General features: G+C 45.9%; 1 protein-coding gene across 6 annotated transcripts in view; it reads left to right on the plus strand.

Moving 5' to 3' along the window:
• GPC4 (glypican 4) overlaps nucleotides 1-24,982 on the plus strand; it is a 242,327-nt gene that overhangs the window by 122,913 nt on the left and 94,432 nt on the right. For 4 of the 6 annotated variants that reach the window (XM_048318490.1, XM_048318492.1, XM_048318491.1 and 1 more), the window contains 2 exons: nucleotides 3,278-3,466; nucleotides 5,197-5,353. In XM_048318490.1, the coding sequence (XP_048174447.1) occupies nucleotides 3,278-3,466; nucleotides 5,197-5,353 (346 nt within the window). The remainder of the gene's footprint in view (nucleotides 1-3,277; nucleotides 3,467-5,196; nucleotides 5,354-24,982) is intronic. The other 2 variants (XM_048318497.1, XM_048318493.1) reach the window with 1 other exon arrangement.

Raw genomic sequence — 24,982 nt, forward strand, 5'->3', positions numbered from 1 at the left:
GGAAACCACAATTCAGATGTTCTCCTGCCAAAATGGGTGGTTCTATCCATGGGCCAGCGCTGTCATCAGAAGAGCAGTGGTGCCTGCCGGTGTGCACACACTCATGTGTTCACTCTTGCAAGACAGAAGTACAAATCCCGGTATTTACAGATATTTTTAAGGTGTTAAATATCCTTATTTTCAAATGGAGTTTGGTGCTTGGTGCCAGTGAACATTGAGTTTTTCTGTAATATGTGTTGCATTTTGTTGCTGCCCAAGAGGGGGAAGGCTTTCTGGAGCTTGTAAAGAAGCAATAAAAAAATTATGCTGTTGATGTTGCATTAAGTTTGTGTTTGTGCATACTCCTGTTCCACAAAGGTGTGTCTCCACAGAGTGGGTAAACCTAAGGCAGCGGGGAAATAGAAACGTGATGTGGAGGGCACCAGCAATCTCATGAGGGTTGGTTAAATAATGAAGTATTTGCTAATAAAATATAATCTTTTCTTGCTATTTCCAGGGCTAATAAGCAGAGGAAGTGGAGAGAATCGATTCTGCTGTTGCATGCTTATGTTTGATCAGGCCACCAAATTCAAAACACATGAGTTTTGAAAAAGTCCACAACTTAGCCTTATAAAATGGGTTCCTTTCCCCAATTCTTGCCTGTGATCAGATAATGACCTTCGTAAGCAAAACAACCCCAGCTGTATTTCATAATGGGAATATACTTCTGTACATCATAATGAGCTGTTAACAGGGAACAGTATCGTGTGAAAATCTGCACGTTTCCCATGATGTTGCCCTGATTCAAAAGCCACACATAAATTATTTGGTATTGCAGATTTCAAGGTCAGGATTGGCCACATAAGATCTAGTTTTTCACCCCCAAAAACCTTTTTTTTTTAGCAGGATGGAATTTAAAATAGAGAAACCTGATCCGTTGGGAATCTCAGGAGTTGTGTGAGAAGTATCTCAGCACTTGTCTCAGGTACTTGTAAGTGTGTGGCTGGAGTGGGTGACTGGAGTGAAGGAAGGGGAGGTAATACCTTTGCTCCTCCAAAAGTCTTCCTTACAAGGCTCCTGAAGGAAGGCATCCTGAGCTTTTCAACCAGTTGTGAGGTGGTGAAATTCACTGAGTTTTGTGAGGTTTCTAGCAGAGCCAGGAGCTGGTTTTCCCTGCTAGGTTGAGTTCCCAGGGTTCCCTTCCTGATGCCAAGCAGCACATGGACACATGGCTGGAGCTCCAGAGTCATTTGTGCACTGAGCCACTTTTTCTGCTGGATGTGAATACTTGATTATTAAGCATATGTTACAATTCTGAACATTATTTTAGCTGCAAGTTCAGTCTCCATCCTCTCCAGCTTTTTAGGTTTGATCGTATTCCAGAGGCTTACTAAAAACATGCAAAGAATTTCAGCAAAACTCTCTGGAGCACTTTTTGTTAAATTTTTTCAGTCATGCAAGCTAAATTAAATGACAGCTCTGTCCACCAAAAGATTACAAATATCAATCAGCCTTCTCCCCTAAACTCATGAAGGAATTAAATGTTTTTCTAAAAGTCTTCTATTCCCCTTAATAATCTCTTTGGCTGTTCTCTTTACTTTACATATTTTTGAAGTGTGTTGAAAGGGATGATTTCTGCCCTAAAGGAGCACAGTGCTTGTAGCTTGCTGACAGTATTTAATCTGAATTTGTGGGCACAATTTTGGGTGTTGCTCAAATTGATATTTGCAATACTGTGGGCTTAGTTTCCAAAAGGACAAAACAGCTATGAAACTGCAGTCCAAGAAACATGATGCTGAGCTCTTTTCAGAGATGGGTGATTAATGGTAAAAACTATGTTGCAGCACCCACTGTTTGTGCTGAAATTGGAAAAGTAAGACCAGGTGGCTCAGTGGGCTGGTAGAATGGGGGGCTCTGAGTGAAGTGGTTGTAAAGAATGAGGAGTTAAAAAGATTTCAACATACAGTGGCCTGTCCAAGACAAGCTGAGTCATTACCCTGTGTTGCTGCATCTGTTTTGTCTGTTCACTGTACAGTTATGAATAATTGTGTAAATCATGCTGGGATATCCTGGGGAGCTTTCTTTGCAGGAAGGCTCAGCACACCGTTCCTTTCTGCCTTGTGTTTTAGGCTGTAGGGAGACCACAAGACAAACCAAACAACAAAGATGTACATGGAAACCAGATGTGACTGCCCAGTGTCCCTTGGAGTGCCTCCTGCTGATGCCCTGGCACTGCCCACCCTATCTGTCCAGAGGGTCAGGGTTTAAAGGGGATGAGGTTGGAAATAAAACTGATGGATGCCTGATCCGTTAGAACTTGTAGTGAGGAGCAGAGGGAGTTTCTTGCCGTGGTGGTTGTGTGGATGGAAGAGGAAAGCCCCGCAGCCCCCTCGGAGGTGTGCGGATGTGTGTCCCCGGCCTCCCACAAAGTGTGCTCCAGTTTACATCAGGTACTTTACAGTGTATTTTTGCCATTATGGTTTAGCAAAGAAGAGTAGATAAGACAGTAAACTCTTAGAGCTGGGTGAGTTGTGATTAAGTTAAAGCTATCTTACTGTTACATACTACTTTAGTGATCACCAGACCGTGTATTTTCCTGCCTCTTACCACGGGCTTTAAACCACAAGACATGAATAAACTGTAATTTTAGGGTACAGTCAGCTCTGCTTGCTATTTAAGGATGGGGAATCTATGTTCAGCCCACCAAATATAATTTCATAAAGCATGCAAACCATCAAGGAGGTTGTGGAATGGTTGATGAGTGGGACTAGGGCTGCTGCTCTGGATGAAGCTGACATCCAACAGCATTCCTGGGTCTGGATGTACCAATTGAGTGGAGTAGGATTTCCACCCCACGCCTGGTCTCTGCTAACTATTCCAGTAGGTTTTGTGTCATGGGCTCTATTTCTCCCACAGGCAGCTGAAAAATTTAATTGAATCTCTCTATAGTTGTCAGCAGCTGGGGAGGGCATGGCTAAGGATGGAGGTTTTCTCCTGGCAAAGGAATGAGCAGTGTGGCACAGGGATGTCACGTTCACTTGAGCCAAAGTTGGGGCCCACGTGATGTTTCTCAGAAAGTTCCTGTTTTATTGTGGCTACAAAGGCATAGAAATTAAGCTGCTAATTTATGGCATGCCAAGGAAAAAACTAGTATTACAAGAAATGCTCAGTTATTTTATTGTTTGAAAACACACAGTTGAAAAATCCTGATTTTTCCTTGCCCCCCACTGAGCTTATTAAATCTGAAAATATCCCAAAAGTTAATTCTCTCTGCCAGAAAGTTCCTCTGCTCTTTCGGGTAAATCATGAAAGCTGTCCCACCTGGACTGCATGGTTGGGTCCCGTCTGGCTTGTTCTGTTCCTGGGATGCAGAGGAACGAGAATCCCACAGAGGAGCAAGCATCCTGCTGCTGAACAGTCGCGGTCCCTTTCAGCACGATGGACTTGGGTTTTGGCAGTGGTGCACTGGAGCAATGGGTTTGAACTGGTGTGTGTGCTAATTAGCTGTGCATGGGAGACCCTCATTCTACCTCGAGCTGAGGACTGCTATTAGCTGGGGGCTTTGTTTGGAGGAGCAAAGTACAAGTGATGATGTAAAGGCTTGGGTGGTTGGCATGTTCAGTTCCTGGGTGGGGTCTTCCCTGTGCTACCCCCAGCGCTGCACTTGCCTTTTTGTTTGTTATTTTTTTTGTGGTTGCACCATATTCTGGGAGAGGCCTGTAAATGTCTAAACAAAATAAAATTCCTGAAAAATGAACTTAACCAGCCTGAGCCAAAGCCTGTTGGAGACCGTGAAAGCACATCCTCTGAGTTTTGAGGAGATGAGCTGCATTTTGCTGCCTACCGTGGATGTGGGACTCACCCAGCATGGTTCTCACACCAGGCAGACTTTGACACGTGCCAGAGAGAGCTTTGCTGCAGGGTTTGCTGCAGCTGGGGAACCCAAAGGGGTCTTACATGGAGCCATTTGTTTTTCATTATGTTACACTCCTCTAATATAAACACTGAAGTATGTGGACATTGCTGTGGACAGGGCGAGCCAGATGCCAAAGGCATTCCTCCAAGGCTGTATAAACTTCAGGAGCTAAATATTTTAGAAACTGTTTTCTAAGGCTAGCTTAATAGTTTAAAAATATAACCTAGATTCCAGATATTAAAAAATGCCTTGCAAGGCATGCACAGTGCTGCAAGAGATGGAACTAACTAAACCCCTGAAGTATGCGGAAAGGTCCCATTTTGCAATATCTTCTCTGTTACTTATCCTTTTCATTTTTTTTTTTTTCCCTTAGCACTGAGATTAAATTCAAGAAGTTTTAACAGCAGAGTGGCAGTGATAGAAATTTTCAGCATATATTAACTAGCTGACTCACACTTTTTCAAAGGGGATCTGGGTTTATGTTGGAGTAGCTGGCTGCTTTCAGCAACAGCAAAATCAGGAAAGTCAGTGAAGAGAGAAAGCTGATAATTTATACTGTGTCTAATCCCTCTGTGTGCTGTGATGGGAGCATGGGGAGCTCCCACCCATGTTTGGAAAGTGGTCCTGACCCCATGCTCAGGGGAGGCATTCAAGTCCCTGTCTCAGGGATGTACAAATTCTCACTGTTACTTAGGACTCAGCTTTAAAATATTCTTTAAAAGATGCTTTCATTGTGTCACTTGGCTACCCCAGAAACTTTCACTAGCACCCTCTGTGCTTCAAGAGTGAGAAATGAGATTTTTTTTAGATGTAGTTTGTGGAGTCCATACAGACCTGAGAGATATGCCATTTCCTTTCTTGTGTTACTTCTCAGATGGGATAGAGTCCCTGAAAGCAGTGAGATTCCCTGAACAGAGGTTCCTCTTGCTACTATTTTTTCCCCTGTCTGGCCTAACTTGACATGCGTTTTGTAGCAGACCCCAGAGCTTTGGTGACATTGGGGTCTTGCAGGGCTCATGGGATGCTCACTGGGCAGAAGCTGAAGGGCAGAATGACTCAATGTGGGTTTGCCTCCTCCTTTTGTTTCTTCCACTGAAGTTTTGCGTGCAGCTTTGTCCATGAATGAACCTGAGCTCATCAGTACTTTGGCACAAGGAGTGTGCTGGGGTCTTGTCCCACTGTCCTGGCTCCACTGAATCCTGTCCTGCTCCTGTCACCCACTCCCCCAGCGAGCAGAGGACAAAGCAGCAGGGAGAGTGGAGGGAAGCGGCTGAGTGACTGTGGCCCCTCATGTCTTTCAGCTGCTCAGAGGGATGACTTTGCCCCATCGAAAAGCTTCAGGAAAAGCCCCAGAAGAGGAGGAGGAGGAGAGTGGAGACTGCGACGATGAAGATGACTGTGGCAGAGGCTCTGGAGATGGAGTGCTGCGAGTGAGGAACCAGCTCCGTTTCTTAGCAGGTGATGGGGATGGTGGTATTGCAGCAGCTGTCCCTCTGTGGATTATAGGTTTTGGTGATGGTATGGGGAGCTGCTCCCTGGGGTCTGCTCAGGTTCACTTGCTGCAGCCACCCCCAATGCCCTCCACAGCCCAGAGGCTACAGATGCCCAGAACTGTGCTGGCTGGCCTTGGTGCCAGTTGAGGCAGCAGCTGGAGAAGAAATGCCTCTGCTTTTCCAGGCTGGTTTTGTAAGGGTGTATTGAGGGCAGCCCATTGGAGAGGATTTGAGGCAAGTTGCAAATCTGATGCAGGTCCCAGGGTCAGCCTCTTCTTTCCTTCCCACTGCTGCTTGCAATCCTGAGATTCAAGATGAGCTTCTTAGCTTCCTGATGGGCATCAGAAAGTCAGGAATGCTTGTCTGACTGCAGCTAATGATGGTTATTTCTGATGTAGGGTTTAGAAACCCCCAATGATTTTTTGCAAATACCTCAGGCTCATTTTGCGGAAGTGATTTAGGTACTTGGGAGCCTAAAAATCTTTGCTTGCCAGTGTGAGTCATGTCTTTGGTTGCTTTGAAAACGGCCCTGAGGCACTCCTGACATTATTAATGAGGTAGTCCTTGGTCACCCCTTGGGAGGAGAAAGCAAAGGACCAGTCGGGAAGTCACATGTGCTGCTGGTGTGGGCTTTTGCCTTGATCCACTGACCAGTCTGTGGAGCTCATCTGTTCGCTAGTGTGAGCAAGCCCAGGCTGTTGGAGGCTGTGTCCAGCATGGATGAACAGTGTTGGACATTGGTCTGCGGGCTGTAGGCTTGGCCCAATTAATGCTGGTTCCAGTGCTACACGGTGCTCTTTGAGAGACCAGACAACTGAAGCTGGATAAAATCAGCTTTGCAGCTTTGAAGTTTAAAAGGCAAATTTGGGCTCCTAAACGAAGCACAGATGTTTATAAATTCCCTCCCATTGGTCTGGGATAATTAAACTATCTTTAATGAAGTGAGAGCTGAAATATTAAATGCCAGTCTCATATCAAAGATTATTGACACATTATGTAAAATGCATAAAATACATATATTCAAATATTAAGTAAGAGAAAAAAAAGACTTTTAAAGTCCTCCACTCCAAGTCTGAAAGAGAAACACAGAATTGTGAGAAGGATAAAATATACTTTATTTCATCCAAGAACTAAATAACAAAGTTTGTTAAAGAAATACAGGTGATTCACAGTGTCCCATGCTGAGAGCAGAGATAAGTGTTTCATTTTCCATGATCTTTGTGTCGCACCTTGATGCTATTTTTAATGTGTTTCTAATTTCCTCTTAAAGCCTTCCCCACATTATCATCAGTGATCTCTGAAGCCAGATATATGATCCTTTCTGCCTTTTTCTGTCTCTCTAGGCTAGTTTAATCACTGTATTGATGTCCCTGATGACTTGCCCTTCTGGCAACTTAGACCCCTCTTGTCACTGTGGTACATGAACATGTAGTAGGAAAAGAGGATTTGTCCTCCCTGTGCTGCTCTGCTGGAGGGTGTTTGCTGCTGCCTTTGCTCTGGGATGGGTAAATACTAACTTTAAAGCAGTTGTGTCTCTGGGGCGTGGGGTTCCTGGCAGGTAAAGTGTTTCAGGTTGCTGAGAGTGTGGAGTTTTTCCAACAGGGCTTTAAGGCATTGACTTAGCTCAGAGGGCATGGGCTGTGCCATCAGGGAGACCTTCTTCCTTGCTTGCCCATGCCATATGCTCTTTTTCTATGATTTGCTTTAGAGCAGAAAGGTGAAGCTGATATGACAAGTGACAAAATCCTATTTGGTTGGTATTGGATATAAACTGTGACTCTGCTCAAGTTTTAAGTTGGAAACCAGCCCAGGAAAAGTTGCTGATGGTGTGGAAATATTCACTTTCAACATGAGAATGATATTTCTTTTTACTTTGAAAGGGTATTTTTCAATTAATTTTTTTCCATCGTATTACATGTACATAGCAAGAAATAAAAGGGACCAGAAACTATTCCACATTCCCCCCCCCCCCCCCCCGCTTTCCACAAATTCTAAATTTTAGGGTAGCATGCCGATTTGAAATTATGCCAGGCTTTGAAATCTGGAAATAGTTTACAAAATGTAATGTGTTGGGGTCCCTCCCCCGCCGTGTAGCCCTGGGAGAGGGGCCCTGAGGGCACAGACACGGGGCTTCCCTGCCCCTGCTCAGCCTCGTTCCCATTGGTTGGTTTGTGTTCCCTGCGCGGGCAGAAGGACCCTTGGTCCGGTGACTGGAGCAGTTCCTGGGCAGAGCCCCGGCCATGCGGCTGGAGAAATAAACATCTCTGAAACAGCTATCAAGAATCTGTCTGTCCATATATATTTCCTTTCCACGGGACTCCTGGTTTGATATATGCGTGTTGCAGGATCCCCACTGCAACAAATGGTGGAGATTTGTGAGCAGAACGATCCCCGATCCCTAAGCGACTGATTTGTGTGAGTAAACCCTGGAAACTTTGGATTCCTCTTCTTGGTTTTGCTTTGCTATTCCATATCTAAACTATGGAGGAACCGTGGGAAGACTCTTGGCTCTCAGAGCCGCATATGGACATTTATCTTAAACTTAAAATGATTCTTGAACAACGATTTGTAAATTTTAGCTTGATTCAAGCTCAAAAAGAACTGAAACACTTCCTGGCATGGTTGTTTAAGAACTTTTTCTATGTTTCTTGGGATTTAATTATTACCAAGGGCTTTTGGAAAACCGTTTGGACACAGTTAATACTGGAGTCAAAATATATGCCGATGGAAGAATATTTTCGTGAATATTATTTAGTTACCGAGACTGTTGAGCAGTGTCAGCTGTGTCCTGGTGAAGGGAAGCCTGGCGCAGGGACCGTGCGGCCCAGGCCACGTGCACCGAGCGCTCTGCGAGCAGCAGCGAGGCAGTTCCCGCGTGCGGGCGGAGCCACGCGAGCCGCAGTGTCGGTGGCGGAGCAAGGAGCGGCGGGAGCGGCGGGACCCGGCGGTGCCCGAATGGCCCCGTGCAGCGCGTGGTGGAGCGAGCCCCGGGAATGCCCGGCCGAGAGGGGCGGCGCGCGGGCGGCGGCTGGTGGCGGTGGCGATGGAACGGAGCCGTGCCCAGCCGAGACGCGCGCTGGAGCAGGATACGGGGGAGTCGTCGCTCAGGGGCCCAGCCGAGACGTGGGTGCAGCGCCCGGCAGCGGCAGCGAAGCTGCGACCAGAGGAGGCGACGCACGGAGAACTGAGCGGCACGGCCCGGCCCGGCCCGCACAGCCCCAAACGCGACCCCGGGAAGAGCGCGCAGGCACGAGCAGCCCCGACAATTCCAACACGGGAGCGACCGAAAGAGACAGCAAAGACGCAGCGAGACAGAAAACAGCAGCCACTCGGAAAAAGGAAAAGATCATAGCAACTAAGACCTTAGGGATAGTAAAATGGTATAATGTTAAGCAAAATTATGGTTTTATAACAAGGTGTGACAACCAGCAAGACATATTCATGCATAGAACTGCTATTAAAAAGAATAACCCTGAAAAATGCATCCCAAGCTTGGGAGATGGAGAGGTGGTGGAATTTAATATTGTACTAGGGAGAAAAGGGTTACAAGCATCGCAGGTCACTGGGCCTGATGGTGTTCCTGTAAAAGGCAGTATATATGCAAAAAATCGTAGTCATGTTAGACAATATCTCCATTGTAAGCCCCCCCTACAGTCTCCCTTTCCTAATCCCACCTTTCCCTTTTACCCTATGTCCTATTACCCCCAGTGTATTCCCAATCCGTTTTTTCATCCATGGTTTCCCTCACAAAACCATGCTTTTGCCAATTGTTTCCCCAAAAATCCCTTTCCAATGCCGAGTGGGGGATGAAAAGGGGGAGGGAAGAAGTTAAACCCTCTCCTGCCTCAGTTTCCCCACAAAGCATGCTCAGAGAGTTCTGTCTCCCTTCTGTCAGCCCTAAGATGTTCCACAGAATCTGTTTGGACATTTAAAGACTCAGGAGGGTGGCTTGTTTTGTTTTGAAACTGTTCTTGTTATGTTTATCCAGTTGTTTTCATTCTCCTTTTATTAAAATAAAACGGGTGAGGTGTTGGGGTCCCTCCCCTGCCATGGAGCCCTGGGAGAGGGGCCCTGAGGGCACAGACACGGGGCTACCCTGTCCCTGCTCAGCCTCGTTCCCATTGGTTGGTTTGTGTTCCCTGCGCGGGCAGAAGGACCCTTGGTCCCGTGACTGGAACAGTTCCTGGGCAGAGCTCCGGCCATGCGGCTGGAGAAATAAACATCTCTCTGAAACAGCTATCAAGAATCTGTCTGTCCATATATATTTCCTTTCCACGGGACTCCTGGTTTGATATATGCGTGTTGCAGGATCCCCACTGCAACAGTAATGTGGCTTTATCTCTCTACTTTCCAAGGTGGTTACCCTGTAATAGAGGCAGAAGGGACTGGGAGTGACTGGGATTGTGCTATTGAGCCCCTGGTTTTATCCTGTGCTGGATGCTCTGCAGTGTTAAGGCAGGACCATGGATGGAAGGCTGTGTTGTAGTGCAATGGTCAAACCCAAACCCCCATTTGAGCATGTTTGAGTCCTGCTGACCCTCGATGTCTGCAGTCAGGGGACACAGTCTGGGATTTTGCCCTCCTTTTCTCAGGTGCTTTGCTTTGTTCAGCTTAGGAGGAAATTGGCAGTGGAGAACTCTCTTCCAGAGGGTTTCCCAAGCCTTGCAGATGGACTTGGTGATGCCTTGAGAAGGAGGAGAGGTGAGTGTCTTGGGCTGGCTCCGATTTTGGCTGTTGATTGAGTGAAAACATTGGCAGAGTTTGCCACCTCTGAGGTCTTTGCATCTCTCAAATGCAGTGAGAGTTTCTCCTGCTCCCTGGTGTGGGTGCCACTGGTCCTGCCAGCTAACTGCAAACATCTACTGAGCACTGGCCTCACCAAGATGTCCCCTCAGAAGGTCTTGAAAATAAGGAGATGAAAAAGGAGCAAAAGAGGAAAAAAAAAAAAGTCACTCTAAAATACAGACTAGTTTTGATTTATTGCCTGTTGTATAAAATGTAACCTTTGTTTCCTATTTATAATGAGACTGTGATAACTGGACAATCAACCTAAACTTTAATGATTTAAACATACTTGTAAACTGTCAAGTCAAAAGTTTGCGAGTGACTATAAACATATGTTGGTGAGCCCTATATGCTAATAAATTCATTATTATGTTGCCCCAGTGGGAAACATGGAGATGGCAGGCTTTTTTTTATGATAGGTCTTTTATTGTTTGTCACATCTGCAACACATTAAGGGTTTTGAAGGCAGATGATGTTTACAATGAGGGGGAGGACTGAAAACCTCCCAACTCAGAGAAGAGTGCATCCTGTTTGTCAATAGAGTACCCATGGTGCTGGCACCCTGGCCATGCAGCTCTAAAAATAGAGCTCTGTACATACACACACATATATTAATGCCACACCAATGGCAAATCATGTCTGCAAATGAATTATAGTATTTCCCCCCAAATTATGAACCAGTGAAAATGTCTTCCAGGCTCTGTGATGCAAACATGTGCTCACAGCCTTCTGGGATCAGTCATCCTGCACTAGGCACTCAAAGGAAAAAGAGCTCGGGGTGGTTGGTGCTTTGCTGGTGCTCCAGCCAGCCACCCACTAATTAGCTCACCTCGGGTGTGCTCACTCCAGATGCCACTTGGAACCAAAGAGATCATTGCCAGGGAGCTTGAAAATAAAACATGGACGCTGGACAGGCTCCTGTGCCAGGTGTGGGCTTTATTAAATGCTGGGGGAGAGGAGGTGCAGGCATTTCAGAGGCTTTGCAAAGGTGGTTTGGTCCAGCTCACCTGTGCCCCATGGCATCTCACAAGCTTTGCTGGGAGGAAAAGATCTGTTTTAGTAGGTGAAACACCCAGGGAACATTCTGAACAATCCAGCAACTGGGGGAAGGGGTTGGGAGCTTGAGGGGAAGATTTACTCTTCCAAAATATCTGTGTTAGGCAGCAACAAAAGTTGTCTTGGGAACAGATGGATTTGGCAGAATTAAGCAGAAATAGTTTGTCCTGGGAAGGGAAGTTGGCCTCATCCCATGAGATATGTGTGCAATAAAGATATATAAAGATGGCTCTGGAAGTCTGTGTATGTAAAACAGCTCCCCTGCCTGGCTGCTGCTACTGCAATAACCTGCAGTTAGTTTTCCTCTCGGCTGTCCCTTGGCTATTTCTAAGGGGAAGAGGGAGTTTGTAGGTTAAGCCCCCAAGGAAGCCCCAAGTTTTCCTGCACCTTGCCCATTTGCAGCCAGACCCTTTGTGGGTTTCCAGCAATTCATACCATACCTAGGCGCTATTTGAAAAATCAGCACAGTCTCCCCCATGACTTACCAGATCTGTAACTCTTTAGTCTAGCTCGCTTTGCCACTGATTTATTCTCTTGGCAGGATTTTTTCTGAGTGCTCTCATCAAATTACAGGCTTGAATATTGCCTCTGAGCTGTCCAAGTGTGGTCTCTTCCCAGGTGGAAAGGCTGTTTGCTGGTAGCCCCTTTCTCCATGTTACAAAGGTGGTTTTGCTTCCAAATGGGAATATAGGCACGTCACAGGGCAGGGGAGGTCTCTGTGTTTGTGTGGTGGCCATGCCCTGTGTGGGCACAGAGTGGGAACCCTGTGTTTTCTGTCCTTCACCATGTTTTTGGAAGCTGCTCTGAAACCCTGTGAGTTGCAACTTTCATCCTATTCTGCTTTTAAACAACTCCAAATGCCCCAGTAAAGCATTCCATGTTAGAGGTCTCAGTGCTGAGATGTTCCTACAGCTCAGCCTTTGGTGACCTTCCTCCCCTCACTCCATCTTCTCCCAGATTTATTTCAGGAGGGTGCCATCAATCCAAGCTCCCTCCCTGAGGCTGCTCATTTTGGGGGTCAAACATGTACCAGGGGGTTCCCCTGTCAAGGTGGTGGCTGTGAGTGGCAGAGGGGGAGGCCAGACAAGGTCGCTTTGGGTGCTGCCCTCCTGGTTTCTGCTGCTCATTTCTGTGGGAAAAGTTCCTTAGAAATGAGCTTTTGTGCTGGAAGAGGGGATGCTCCCAACATGGGAATAGCAATCAGTCTGCCGAGGGTCACTCCATGTGTGTACTGGGAGACAGACCAACACTAGTTAAAATATTTACAAGATCACGTATTCCCATCCTTTACCACAATGATCACTGCTCTGCCAATGCCTCAAGGGTGCCCCTGTCCCAGTACCTGTATCTGCTGACACTGCTCTGCTCCATTTACTGCTGGGTCTTGGGCTGTTCATCCCTCTGCTGAGACAGGCATTTTCAAATACCTGAATGACTTTTAAAATACTCCTTCCACAGGTGGGACATATCCCCATCTGTGTGGGTTTTGCTGACAGTGCAGGGCCATGTGGCTGTTGTCCCATCCTCATGAACAGCCTGCAGGCTTGGATGGTCCTACTGTCAAATATCATGTATGCGGTATCAATATTTACTGTTCATGGCTCTGCTCAGCTTTCAGCAGGGCTGGCCTGTCCTTTGCTCAGGCACCAGGTGAGCTGGGTTGGATTGACACAGCATCCTTCCCATGAGTTTTTCTATCTGCTAAAAGCTTTAGCACTTAGCATTTTAGTAGCAGAAACTTTTTTTTTTTTTTATTTTTATTTTCTCCAAAGAGAGTGCTGTTGAATGCTTGACTGAAGCAATGATAGCAGAAACATGCTGTTTTACAAGACATTCATCCTGTCCCAGGGTGAAAAAATGACAAGGCCAAATGTCAGCTAGATTATCCTGATGGAAGAGCTGGAATTGTACCAACTAAAAAAATGCAGTCGCCTGATTATTGCTTTTCTATTTCAAATGTTTGTGTTTATTGAATTTTTCTTTTAATGAAGATTTGGTTGAAAGTCAAGAATTCCTCATCATTGTCTAAATAAAAGCTGAAAGATGGAGAGGGAGTCACATGTAGCAGTTGACTGATGCTCTGATTGAGTGGCAAGTTCATTAATTTACTTTTGACGTCAGCAAAAAAAAGATTTTTTTTATTGACAGACTGGGAAAATTATTGGTGGTGTTTGGAGAAGGGCTTGTTCATAGCATCCTTCAGCTAGCTGTGACTCTTGCAGGCCTCAGACTGTACACAGTGTGTATATTTTGAAGGGTTCTTGTGACCTCTGTGCCCTGAGTTCCTCCAAAGAAACACTAAGTTCACAACTGAAGAAGCAGAAGGTCATCTATCAGAATTTGTACTTTGAGAAAAGCTATATATGTGCAAAAATCATTGGTGGAATCAGCAAGTAAGTCCACTGGATATATTAATCTCATGGTTCTATTTTTTTTTTATTTCAATTGCACTTCAATTTTTAACTGTTGTTTAACTTTTTCAGTGTTGTGCTTACAAATCCAAGCCCATCTGAGCAATTTGTATCTGGTATTTTCAGGACTTCCTCTGCCTCAGTCCATTCTCACCCAAAGCAAAGAATGATGTACCATTTTTAAAAAGCTGAATCAGAGGAGGGGACATTCATAAATCACATGAAGCATTACATTCCCAGTGTGAGCAGACACTGGTCTAAATCCTTCTTTTGGAAGATGAGGCTGATCTGTGGGCTCAGTGTGAGGAGACTGGGTGGGGCTGAAGGGCTGGAAACACACTAAAGGTCAGATGAGATGATGCTTCTGCTATAACACGTAAAAATATGCCAAGGTCTTTGGGAATCTGTGATTGCTCATCACTCCCAAATGTTTATAATGCCAATCTGCTGGCAAAAGCATCTAGTTAGGCTGCAGGTTTGAATAACAGTTTGTACTATGCCAGGGTGTCTAAGGAGATACTTTTCAACAGTGTCATTTGGGAGCTAATGTTTCTTTAAATTGTTACTGCATGCAGCATCTTACAAGACTGAACGCCTCAAAACAATTTCAAGTATGCAAAAATGTGCCCAGTTGCAATAGTGATGGCCATATTTTTCTTTAAAGGATGATGAATCTGTTTTTTGTGGCTGAAAACATATGAATTCTGATGAAGTTGGGAAACACAATTCCTGACTTGGATACATTCTTGCTTTTCTTTTTTTTGCTGTTTTTCCTTGTGGAGAGGCAAAATAGTTTAACTGGCTTTCTTTTTAAGGGACAACAATAAAGGCATATTTCAGACAGAAGCAGATCAGGTGCTACTTGCTAAAGGCCTGATAAGATAACCTTACACTGATGGTCAGGGTACCGTATCTGCACATTTTGTTGTACAAAGGGAGGTTTGTCTGCAAGCTCGATAACAATATAACATGTTGATTGACTTTGCACATAGGAGAGGGTGCCCCTTTCATGAGTGGCTTGGCTTTTACTAATGCCTTACTGCAGGTAAGCTGATAAAAGCGATTATGGGGATGTAATAAATGACACAGCCCTGCTCAGCATTGTGGGAGAGGGCTCTGGCCCTGGAGTGTGTTCCGGCTGTCCTGGTTGATGTATGTGCTCAGCACTTGTGTCAATGTGCCAGCACTCAGCTGTAAAACATCACAGGATGTCCTGTGGGCACAGGGCTGGGTCATCCCTCTCCTGCCCTATGCCTGCTGCAGCTCCTGTTCCCTGAAAATGTGCTCAAGGCCAACTTGGTCTGAGCAACCTGCTCTAGTGGAAGGTCCCTGTCTGTGGCAAGTGTGGTGGAACTAGATGATCTTTAAGGTCCTTTTCAATGACAAAAGAAGACAAGTTCACAGAACTAAGGTCCATCAAGGACTAAAAAACATGTCTGCCCAAAAAGTGTCTTGAGGTGTCTTGGTTTGAAAGACAGGTGTCTGCCAAGGAAGGCAGGAATCTCCCTTGAAATGAAAAAAAAATTGCAACCCCCTTCCCTCTGAGTTATTATAATTTTGAAATTAAGGGGCTTTCAGGCAAAGGTATGAGGAATAGGAATAACAGTTCTTTACTATTATATATCTATATGTGTATAACCAGTCAAACAAACAACAATAACTATGGCAGTAACAGCAAACAATCACAAACCCAGTCCCAGCCTTCTCGGCTGTCAGGCCCTTTCCCCTCGGGTGCAGTTCCGCTCGCAGCCGGCAGGGGCGCTGGCGGCTCCCGGTGAGCAGGGCAGGTGCGGTGGTTCCCCCGCGGCTGCAGGGGGCGCTCCGGAGCGAGCTCGGGGAGCACGCGGCACCGGTGCCCTGGGATCCCGGGAAGGGATGGAACAAAGGCTTCACAAACCCCTGGGCAGCTGATCCCAGTGTCCGGCCAGACCCCTGGGAACAGCAGGCTGGAATGGCAGGGAGGAGCACGAATCCCTGGGTGGCAGAGGAGATGTATGGAACTCCAGAGCTGCGGTGGGAACCCCCGGAGGTCTGGGCAGGCAGGGTGTGCAGGGCTACAGAGTAGCGAAGGCTCAAAGCAACGGCGGGGGCAGGACGGTCGCAGCCCGGCTCCCAGGGGGCAGGGAAAGGCGGGCTTGGGAATCCCGGGGTTTCTCCTGTAGAAGGAAGGCAGTCGAAAAAGCAGAAGTCTGCAGTGCTGACAAATTCCTTCCAGCCTCTCTCCCCATCCAAAACGCCGAGAACTCACAGCCCACAAGCCCAGGTGAAAGAGAGTAGTACAGCTGGACTCCTCCCTCTGTGGCCAGGTCTTTTGTTTTTCTTAAGCACCTGGTAATTTGTCCCCCTGGCAACATGTATGGGGAAAATTCTTTAAGAGAAAAAGAAAACAGAAGGAGAACTCCTGAAATCCCAACATGGGGAAATACAACTATGTAAATAGCTGAAGACACAATAAATGTTAGGCCAGGTGGCCCTGTCTCTTTGAAAGTGCATAGGAGAAGGCCCTGGTCTCTCAGCTGTGGCTGCTGCACTGCTGTCCATCCTCTTGCACTGAAAGAGATGTCCAGGAGAACAGATGATGTTTCAGGTGGATCATGGAAACCACCACTTACTGGAAACATTTTGGGTACAACTCTCAGAGCACTTTTGAGCCCTAAGGGGAAGAAGATGGGGAATGCTGAAATTCTCCAAGCTGCCTTAAAAAGCCTGACCTCTTGGTTCCCCTCTTCAAATTTGAACAAATGTGTTTGTTTTTGTGCAGGTGGTTATTGTGGCAATGACCTGGCAGTGCGAGTTTCAGCATCGCATTGTGGCAGCAACCAACAGCTCTGGGGAGCTGGTGTTTACTTACATGTGGTTGAGTGAGAGTCTGCATGGCAGCATCTCCCTACCCAGGATCCAACAGGTCCCTACTTGCTGCAGACAGCAGCACCGCATTTTGAAAATTAGTTTTTTCATCTTTCCATAAATAAAAATGTGTGTATCTATGAAATAATCCAGCCTGATTAAATGAAGCTCTGAGCTAAATATCTGGAAGATGTCTGTATCTGGTTGTAACCTGGGTGGAGGAAGATGCATTACTTGAGATGAGGTTTTCAAAATTAAATCAATGGACAGCCCATGCTGGACCTGTGCATAGACCTGACCATGGAGCCTGTTGCTGGTTGCTGTTGGTCTCCAGCAGAAAGAAACACAAACCTGCCCAAAAAGCAGCCTCTTTTTTAGTCCTTGCCAGAAAGGTATTGGAAAGGGGAAGGATAATGCTCTTCCAGAGAAACCTCCTAGGATCCTGGTGTTTTAATCCTCATTTCTTTCTCTCTTCTCACCCCTTGCTTTGCAAATGAAAATAATATGAATTTAGGTCTGGTCTGCAAATCACTCATCAGTCGGTGCATTACCAGGATAGGATCAATTACTGAGTCAACACTGCTCCGTGTGCTCCAGAAACAGAGGATCCATCATCTGTCAGGCAGGAGCTCTCCTCGGCTGTTGTGCATTAGCCCTGAGCTGTGCACACACATCTGCTGGGGCTGACACCAGGAGTAACATGAATGGAACCAGGTGTGTTTGCCTGAGCACAGGCTCCCCTGATTCCCAGGTGTATCTCCAGCAGATCCCCAGCCCTGCGCACTGGGATGGATGAGCTGTGAACTAGAGGGATGTCCTCCTTCCCACACAGTGTCTGCCACATACTAGGCTCTGCCTTCTCCCTCCATTCCTGGCCTGGGGCTTTCACAGCTTGAAGGAGAGCCCAGATGGTTTTCTTCCACGGGAACAAATTTCAGGCAACCAAATGCTTCTGGAGTGTGCTGGCTTTGCCAGCTTTTCTTGGTCTGTGGGGCATCTTCCTTGGGGCAAAAGTGCCCTGGCTTCAAAGTTTAACCTCCCCTCATGTTGCTTTTAGGGCAAGCCAGAAATTTTCTGATGGGAGACTTTGTGTTGCAAACTGCCTCTACTGGAACTGGGAGGCAGTGAAGCATGCTGGAGTTTTGGATGGGATTTTCTTGCTTTGGAATAAACTGAGACATCTTTCTTTGCTCTTGCAGCAGGGAAGTGAAGCAGCAGCAGCCTGTAGCACAAGGTAATGCTGTCTGCTTTCACTCCACAGTAGCTTCTTGTCTAAAAGTCTGCTTGAAATGATGTTTTTAGTTATACCACAGAAAAATAATTTAAAAAAAGAAGTCCAAATGAATTGATTGGACTTTGTTGGAGTGGTATGTCAACTTGCCTTTTAAAAATTTTTTTTTTATTTAAACAACAGAAAATTTGGACACGGTTTGCTTTTGTTCTGCTTTGGAGCAGTAGCACATTCCCCTTCTTCTATGAGAATGGAAATCTGGCATATTCACCAGCTTCTGTTGTTTTAAAAAGTGTCTTCAATGGTATTTGGAGCTCTCAATGACATCTTGCTGTCTGTTCCTGCTTTTCATGTGCTCTTTGCTTCCCATGGGACCTGGGATGATGCTCTGCCCTTCCCCCCCACAGGAGGCTAGGCCGGTGCCTAGTACAGAGTTTGAATGCAAACCCAGCAGCACCTTCCCTTTCCCACACCTTCCTTCCTTGGAGGGCCCTGTCTGTGTATCCCATCCCCAAGCAGGTGGGAGCTGGTGCCTGAAGCACTGCCTTGGGGCTGACTCTTTGCTGGGTGCTGAGGGACCCTGTGCACCACTGAGTGCCCACAATGCTGCTGCATCCATTGGTGGTTCTGTGCTGTGATGTGTGGGGATGGATGTTTTGCAGTGGCAGGTACTGCTGGCTGCTGAGCATCAGGTTTGGCAGCTGGACATATTGTCAGGGCATCTGTCACTGCCTCAGTCCAGTGCAGGAATCCCAGCAGGATTTCTAAAATGTGAATTACAACTGCAATGTGAGACACATCCTTTAGCTTTACTGTTTTTATTTCTCCCTCCTTCCTGTTTGAATTCAGTATCTCGAGTCTCTGTAAAGCTTGAAGCTATTTTGCTTGTGTCTCATGGATACTGGAGACACTTCCTGCATGGGGAAGCAGACATCTGCTCCAGCCTGTTTTTGGAGTTTTTTGTGTCAGACAGCCTGCAGTTGGCAGGTGGGAGCCAGTGGTTATTATCAGAATCTGAGTAATATCCTCTGTCGCCTTAATAACTCTCTGCCGGCTGCTCTGCAGCTTTGGTATGTTTGCTCGTCCTCTTCTGGTTCTCTGTAGATCATTCCAGTAAAAAGTAAATAAAAAAAAGGTTTTGTGCTCCCCAAAGTCATTGCAGAACACAATCTGCAGTATCTCTTCTCTTGTTCACATAAATCACTGCTAAAGCGTGTGCAGAGAATGTGAAAGAATGCATTTACACCCAAAATGCTCTCCCCTCCCCTTCCCTGTACAAGCAAACTTCCCCACTTGTGCACCAGTGCCTGTTCTCAGGGAGCATCTGATGCACTGTTGCCTTCCGTGTCCCTTCCTGAGACTCGTAGCTTTATTTAGGCATGGGCTTTGGTGACAGTCAGAAAGCTTTGCCCTGGACAGTTGAAGTCTGGCAGCTCTTGTGGGGATGGAGGTCCTGAATCTGCCCCCTCCAGGCATCTGTTTGCTGGTTTGGATTCCCTCCTTCCCACCCCTCATTGGCTTTATTTACCCCAGAATCATCAGGGATGCAGCCACTGCAGTTATCAGACTTTTTATCATACTTTTTCCTGGGCCTCAGACCCGTCCCCCAGGTCTGCTGACCTTTGTGTTTCCAGTGAATAAATACCAGCTGGTGGGTCAGGTTTTGATCTTGGAGGTTCAGCTGATATCTCTAAATGTTTTTTATGGCAGCCCTGAGCAACTGAAGGCAGCAGAGGTGGTACAGCACTGTGGGCAGAGTGGGTCTGGTGCAGCCTGGAGTTCCCAGCTATAAATAATTCCACTGAACTTGGCCCTTGGGTGCCTGTGGACTTCGGCACCAGCTTAAGTATCATGTTGATACTTAAGTGTCTGCTGGGCCAGACACCTAATATTATTAGCAGACACTAAATAGGTCTCTCTTATTTAGCAGCCTTAATTTATAAAATCAGGCAGAAGTGCTCTTGGAAGAGGAGTGCTGGAAAAGGGAGCCCAGCAAGCTGTGAGTTTCTAATTTGCTGGATCAGGCCCCTGGAGATCCATGTGATCTGGTGCAGTAGAGGCAGTGCTATTGCAGTGACTCATAAACAGATGTGCCCAATTTACATTGCAGCTTAATACCTTTGTTTAAAAAAATTGGCCTTTTTTGAAAGACAAACGTGTTAAATCAGATGTTTCCAGTAAAACAAATACTTGTGTGATTTACAAACAACTCCCTACCACCAGAACTCATAACAAATGTGGAAAAAAGAAAAATGGTTCTGTGTACCAAAAAAATCCCAAAATAAGGAGATAGCAAGGCAGTATTGCTACACAGGGAAGGAAAATTACTGCTGTGCTTGGGTTGGAAAGCAAGAGGCTAGAGCCTGATTTCGGTTGCTAATAACTAAGATTAACCCCGACCAGTTGCACACATTAAGGAGCAGAAACCTGTCTGTAAAAATACTTAACCAGCTCCTGTTATGTAGGATATGGAGTAACTGGGACCACTATATGAGATTGCCTGGAAGCTCCTAAATCTCCATCTCATTGAGACCTACACTGGGGGACTGGATGGCTGCAGGATGGTGCTAACCCTAAAGCAGAGCTAACAGATACAGCCCCGAGAGCAAGCCCTGCTCTAAGGGACCCCTCACTGGGCATCTCCCCCACAGCAGGATGGGCTGCACAGGGGGATGCTGTCTCTGCCTCTGCTTGACCTGCAGCTCAGGTGTGCCTGTTCGCCTTCTCCTCCCTGTTTTTGGGAGGGCAAAGGCAGGCATGCGCTGAGAAACTCACGTTGTTTCTGGTCTCTTTGAATTCACTTCCTGCCCAGCTCCTGCTTGCCCTGCAAGCCCACCACTCGTGTTACAATTTGACACCCCATGTGGTCTTAATGGGTTTCCCAGGCCACAGCTCCAGCACAGCCACCACTTTTTGTTAGCTGCAGGGTCTGGCAATCCCCCTTTGCCTTCCAGCTCTCTCAGGCACAGGTACCATATTTTTTTAATGCACTTGTCACCCATTTCATCCAAGCATTTGTTGCAAAAGAAACAGTGACAGCAGATGTTTGTGGTTTGGCAGGCTGCTCATCTGAATCCATTGTGAGTGCCCTGGGCAAATGGCTCGTCCAGCTTCTGAGAGGACATGAAATCATCCAGGCAGACAGAAAGACAGGGAGGCATCCAGCAAACATGAATGGAGCAAAACAGGGGAGTCAGGAGGCAGAGAGGATTTTGTTTATTTACTGGAGCATTGCAGGAGAGTGACAAAGGCTGTGTCAGATGTGTGGATTTATTCCAGTGGAGGATACCAGCTCTGCAAATGCTGCAGTGGGGGTGGTTTCTGGAGCATCTTGGAGCACCTGTGCATGTTGGGGTGCCTGCCCATTGGTCTGCTTCCCATGGGTCTGCTGGGGATGCCTCTTGCAGCTGGAGAAGCTGGGAGGATAGGGCTGGAGGATGTCTCACCCAGGAACAGGTGACACAGCAGCCAATGGCCCACAAGAAAGCAACAAGGATGATGTGAGGAGCTCCTATTACTTCTTGGCACATGGATGTCTCATCAGGGGTGTCCAGTTCATTATCAGGAAAAATGACTGCTAATGTCAGAAACTGTTGAGGAGTCCTTAGAAATCGGGACTGAGCGGATCCCCTGAAGGATGGCTGTGGGGTGGGACTGCCCCTTGCCCTTCCAGCTCCCTGGTGTGTCAGCTTTCCATGCCTTGCTATAGAGTGATTCAGAGCCAAACCTCAAATGGCTGCCTTCTCAGGGGGACTTGCTGGGACGTGTCCAGAGGAATTATAAATATCCTGGGGGGAGGATTCTGCTGCTTCAGGGTGGCTTGGGGCACTCAGAGGTGCTTTTCTTAGCTCTCCTGTCAGTGTTTCAGAAACCTTGGCACAACCTCGGCTCAGTTTTAACCATTAGTGAATGGAGGCTTGTGCTTGGCTCTCAGGGGCCAGGAGGCTTTAGTGCTTAATTAATTTCTGCAAAGTGGAGGGTGTAATTAATGCCTGTGGTGTGCTTTGAGACCCTTGGGTCTCTTGGGCACCATGAAATCTGGTTTGGTCTATGAAAATCATCACTGGCCAGTACCACATGCCAAGCATGGCCAAGTCATCCTGTCACAATATCTGGGGGGTCTTTTGGTCTCTGCTGGTGTTGTTTCATGGAGGGCCATGGGCAGATGTAGCCCAAAATATCTTGTGTCCCCTCCATGCTACGACAGTCCCCAGTCAGTGCAAATTGTCCTGGGGAGGACATGGAGCCAAATGAAGAAAAAACTCCCCTCACTCCTTAAAAAGGGGGCATCTCTGTCTCCTTTCCTGCTATGCCCACACAGACTTTTGTGATTTGTTCCTAATTTCCCTTTGTTTTTCAGCAATTTCTTCAAAGAAAGAGGGAAATTTGTCACTAGTTGCTTAGTGCTGGTTTTAGAGCAAACCATCTTGCAAAGTCTAGGCAAACTGGGTTAAAAATTGATATATTTTGGCAGATTAGGAGAGCTAGGCAAATTTCCTTCCTGATATCTATAAAGCTTTTTTTTTTTTTCTTACTGTCAGCATTGTTTTTGTGGGTGTTAAACATGAACATAAAGGAGAATGCAACAGATTGCAGGTATGTCGAGTTCCAGCACAATCAACTGCCATTATTTAAAGAAGATGCTTTTAACCAAGTCTTTAAAATTCCCTCCTCATTTATCAATTTTCAGGTGTATAACTGCACAGAATTGCTCCCTGTCCCACCCCCTCATGACACCATCACTCATGCTCTGGGTGATCCACAGACATTTTACATCACCAAACATTAACAGAAATAAATTAACACTTTAAAAGCATAAATGTTGTATTTCATAGGAGTCAGTCAGGATATTTGGAAGGGAAAGAAATGTAAACAGAATGAAATTCTTAAGCAAGATTATTGATATGACAAGACTAAAGACCTTGGAATTCTGTGAAAAGTGCCTCTTTTCATCCCTCTAATAAGTCCATTACTTGCACTCGGGAATATTTTAAGGTCCTTTTCATGCTGAATCTGGAGTTGAGCATGCTTTGCATTTCAAGCTTTGTCTATGAATCAGTAGAAGCCAAAGTTATTTCTGCTTTAAAATAACAGGAGCAGGGAACAGCTAATCTCTTTTCATTCTGAGTCCTTACATTATTTTACTGGACAGAGTTTGTATTGGCTACAAAACAGGGCATTCACAAAATCTATGAGAAGGAATTTAGTCTAAGAATGAAGCCTAGATTGCAGTATGCATAAAGACTCCTTTTCCTAAGGCCATTAAGAAATTCCAAATCTGAGCTATTTCGAACAGTGACATTAAATTAGCCTTGCTAATTCCAGTAATTCAAGCCGATAGCTGAGTTTACAGATCTACTAGATGAGGCCTTCCCATAATTACAATCTCAATGTGCTTTTCAGCTAAGGTGAGTTGGCACAAAAAAAAGATAAATAAATAAAAGGGGGGAAAATGTTCTTTCTGTTCTGGCTTTTGAGATGAATATCTCTAAAGAACAGTTAAGCAGCTGTATTGCACCAATAAGATGTCTCCTGTCCTAGACTGGTAAGTTTATTTTGCCTCTAATGTGCAAGTGAAATGCAGAGGAGAGACTGGATTTTTCCCTCCTTTGTTTTTTCTGTTGTCTCTTTACAAAGGACTATTGATGCTGCTGGTGCTTGTAGTTCAGTTTTTAGTTGTTTCTTTAGAGGTGGTAATTCTTCCTGGGAAAAGAGAGAGTGTGACTGGTTACCCTCTTTTGTGGACAGAAAAAAACCCCAACCTTTGGTGGATAAATCCAGGTTAGAGCAGGTAGAACAATGATACAAAGGTGCAACCCTTATTATTCCTCTGGACAAAGATGTTGATTTGCAGATCCCAAAACAACTAAACATTCCCAGAGTGATGGAAAGGTTTTGAGAATATGTTTTCAAAGCCATAAAGCACAAAACCATGAAACAAATAAAAATTGAGTGTATTATTTAAAAGGGTGTTAATTTTATTATAACCAAGCTGAGGTAATATAAGGGCAAACGTAAGCATTCAGATCAGCACTTAACTCAGGCTGCAATGTTCATAAAATGTCCTTTTGATCAAGCTCTGAGTGTTTTGATCCTTATTCTATGAGCACCATTCAAAGTGACCTAACTGTAGCTCCAAACAGGCATCTGCAGCTGCAGAAGTCCTTGAGCAATAACAGGTCAGGAACTTGAATGTGTGCTCTGCCAGGAATGCTAATATTGCAATCCTTTTTTTGTTATTGTTGTTCCAAGTAAGAAGGAAAGGACAAAAACTCTCATGAAATAAAAATTCCCACCGGTCCTGCCACCATTGACTGTGGATACTTGAGTCAAAATAGTAAAAAAAAAAAGATTTTAATCTATCAGAATAATAATGGCATGGCTGCTAAATAATTTTATATCATCCCCACATGAGTGACCTTTCTCTTCTTGGCAACACTGTCACCACTGGCACATTGGTGATTTTTAGAAGACCACCCTAATTTAAGAGGATGTTTTTCTGCTGGGCACCCACAGGATTGGGTGCAAGTCCAGCAGCTCATAAAACCATGGCAGCACATTGCACAATCACATGGACTCTGTTTGGAGTAGGGATGGACCAAAACTGCCTGGCAGTCATCCCCTCCTCTTGCTGTTGCGGGCAGGTTTCCTACCACTGATGCACGTTGTCCACAGGCTCAGGTATATGCAGGAGATTGTGCCCCAAAATAGTGCTTAGGGCAAAATCAGGTAAAAACAGCTCTGCTGTTTTTAGGGGCTGGAGGGAGCTGCTTTTGCTCCCCAAGGTTGCAGTGATGGTTGAGGAGGAGTGAGGTGGGGTGAGGGGCACAAACACTTTTTTTCTGGGGCAGTGAAGAAATGGGGGAGGCTGAAATGCAATTCTTGCTTTCCAGGAAACTCTTATCTCTAATCTCTGTAATCCATTTTAGAGAGGATTTTGTGATTTTGAAGGGATTTACAAAGTGGATTACATAGCCTTTTTATTTTGATTTTCCATTGTGATTGTGACATTCCTGAGAGAGAGCCATGATTGCTTCAGATAGGATGGAGAAGGAGGCATTTATGGACTTGGACCTTGGAGCTCTATTGAGTTGTCACCTCCATGTTTCACTGCTTGCTGGGTCAATGGAGGTGTCCCCAGAACAATCTGGATGCTCCCACATGAGCATTGTGTCCTCCTCCCTGGGATCTTCTTGTGGCTGTACAAGCTGACTCGGGGAGATGCCAGGCAGAAGCCCAGGGCCAATCCCCTCCATCCCTTGCT

Source organism: Corvus hawaiiensis, chromosome 14 (assembly GCF_020740725.1).
Source record: "Corvus hawaiiensis isolate bCorHaw1 chromosome 14, bCorHaw1.pri.cur, whole genome shotgun sequence".
Taxonomy (NCBI): domain Eukaryota; kingdom Metazoa; phylum Chordata; class Aves; order Passeriformes; family Corvidae; genus Corvus; species Corvus hawaiiensis.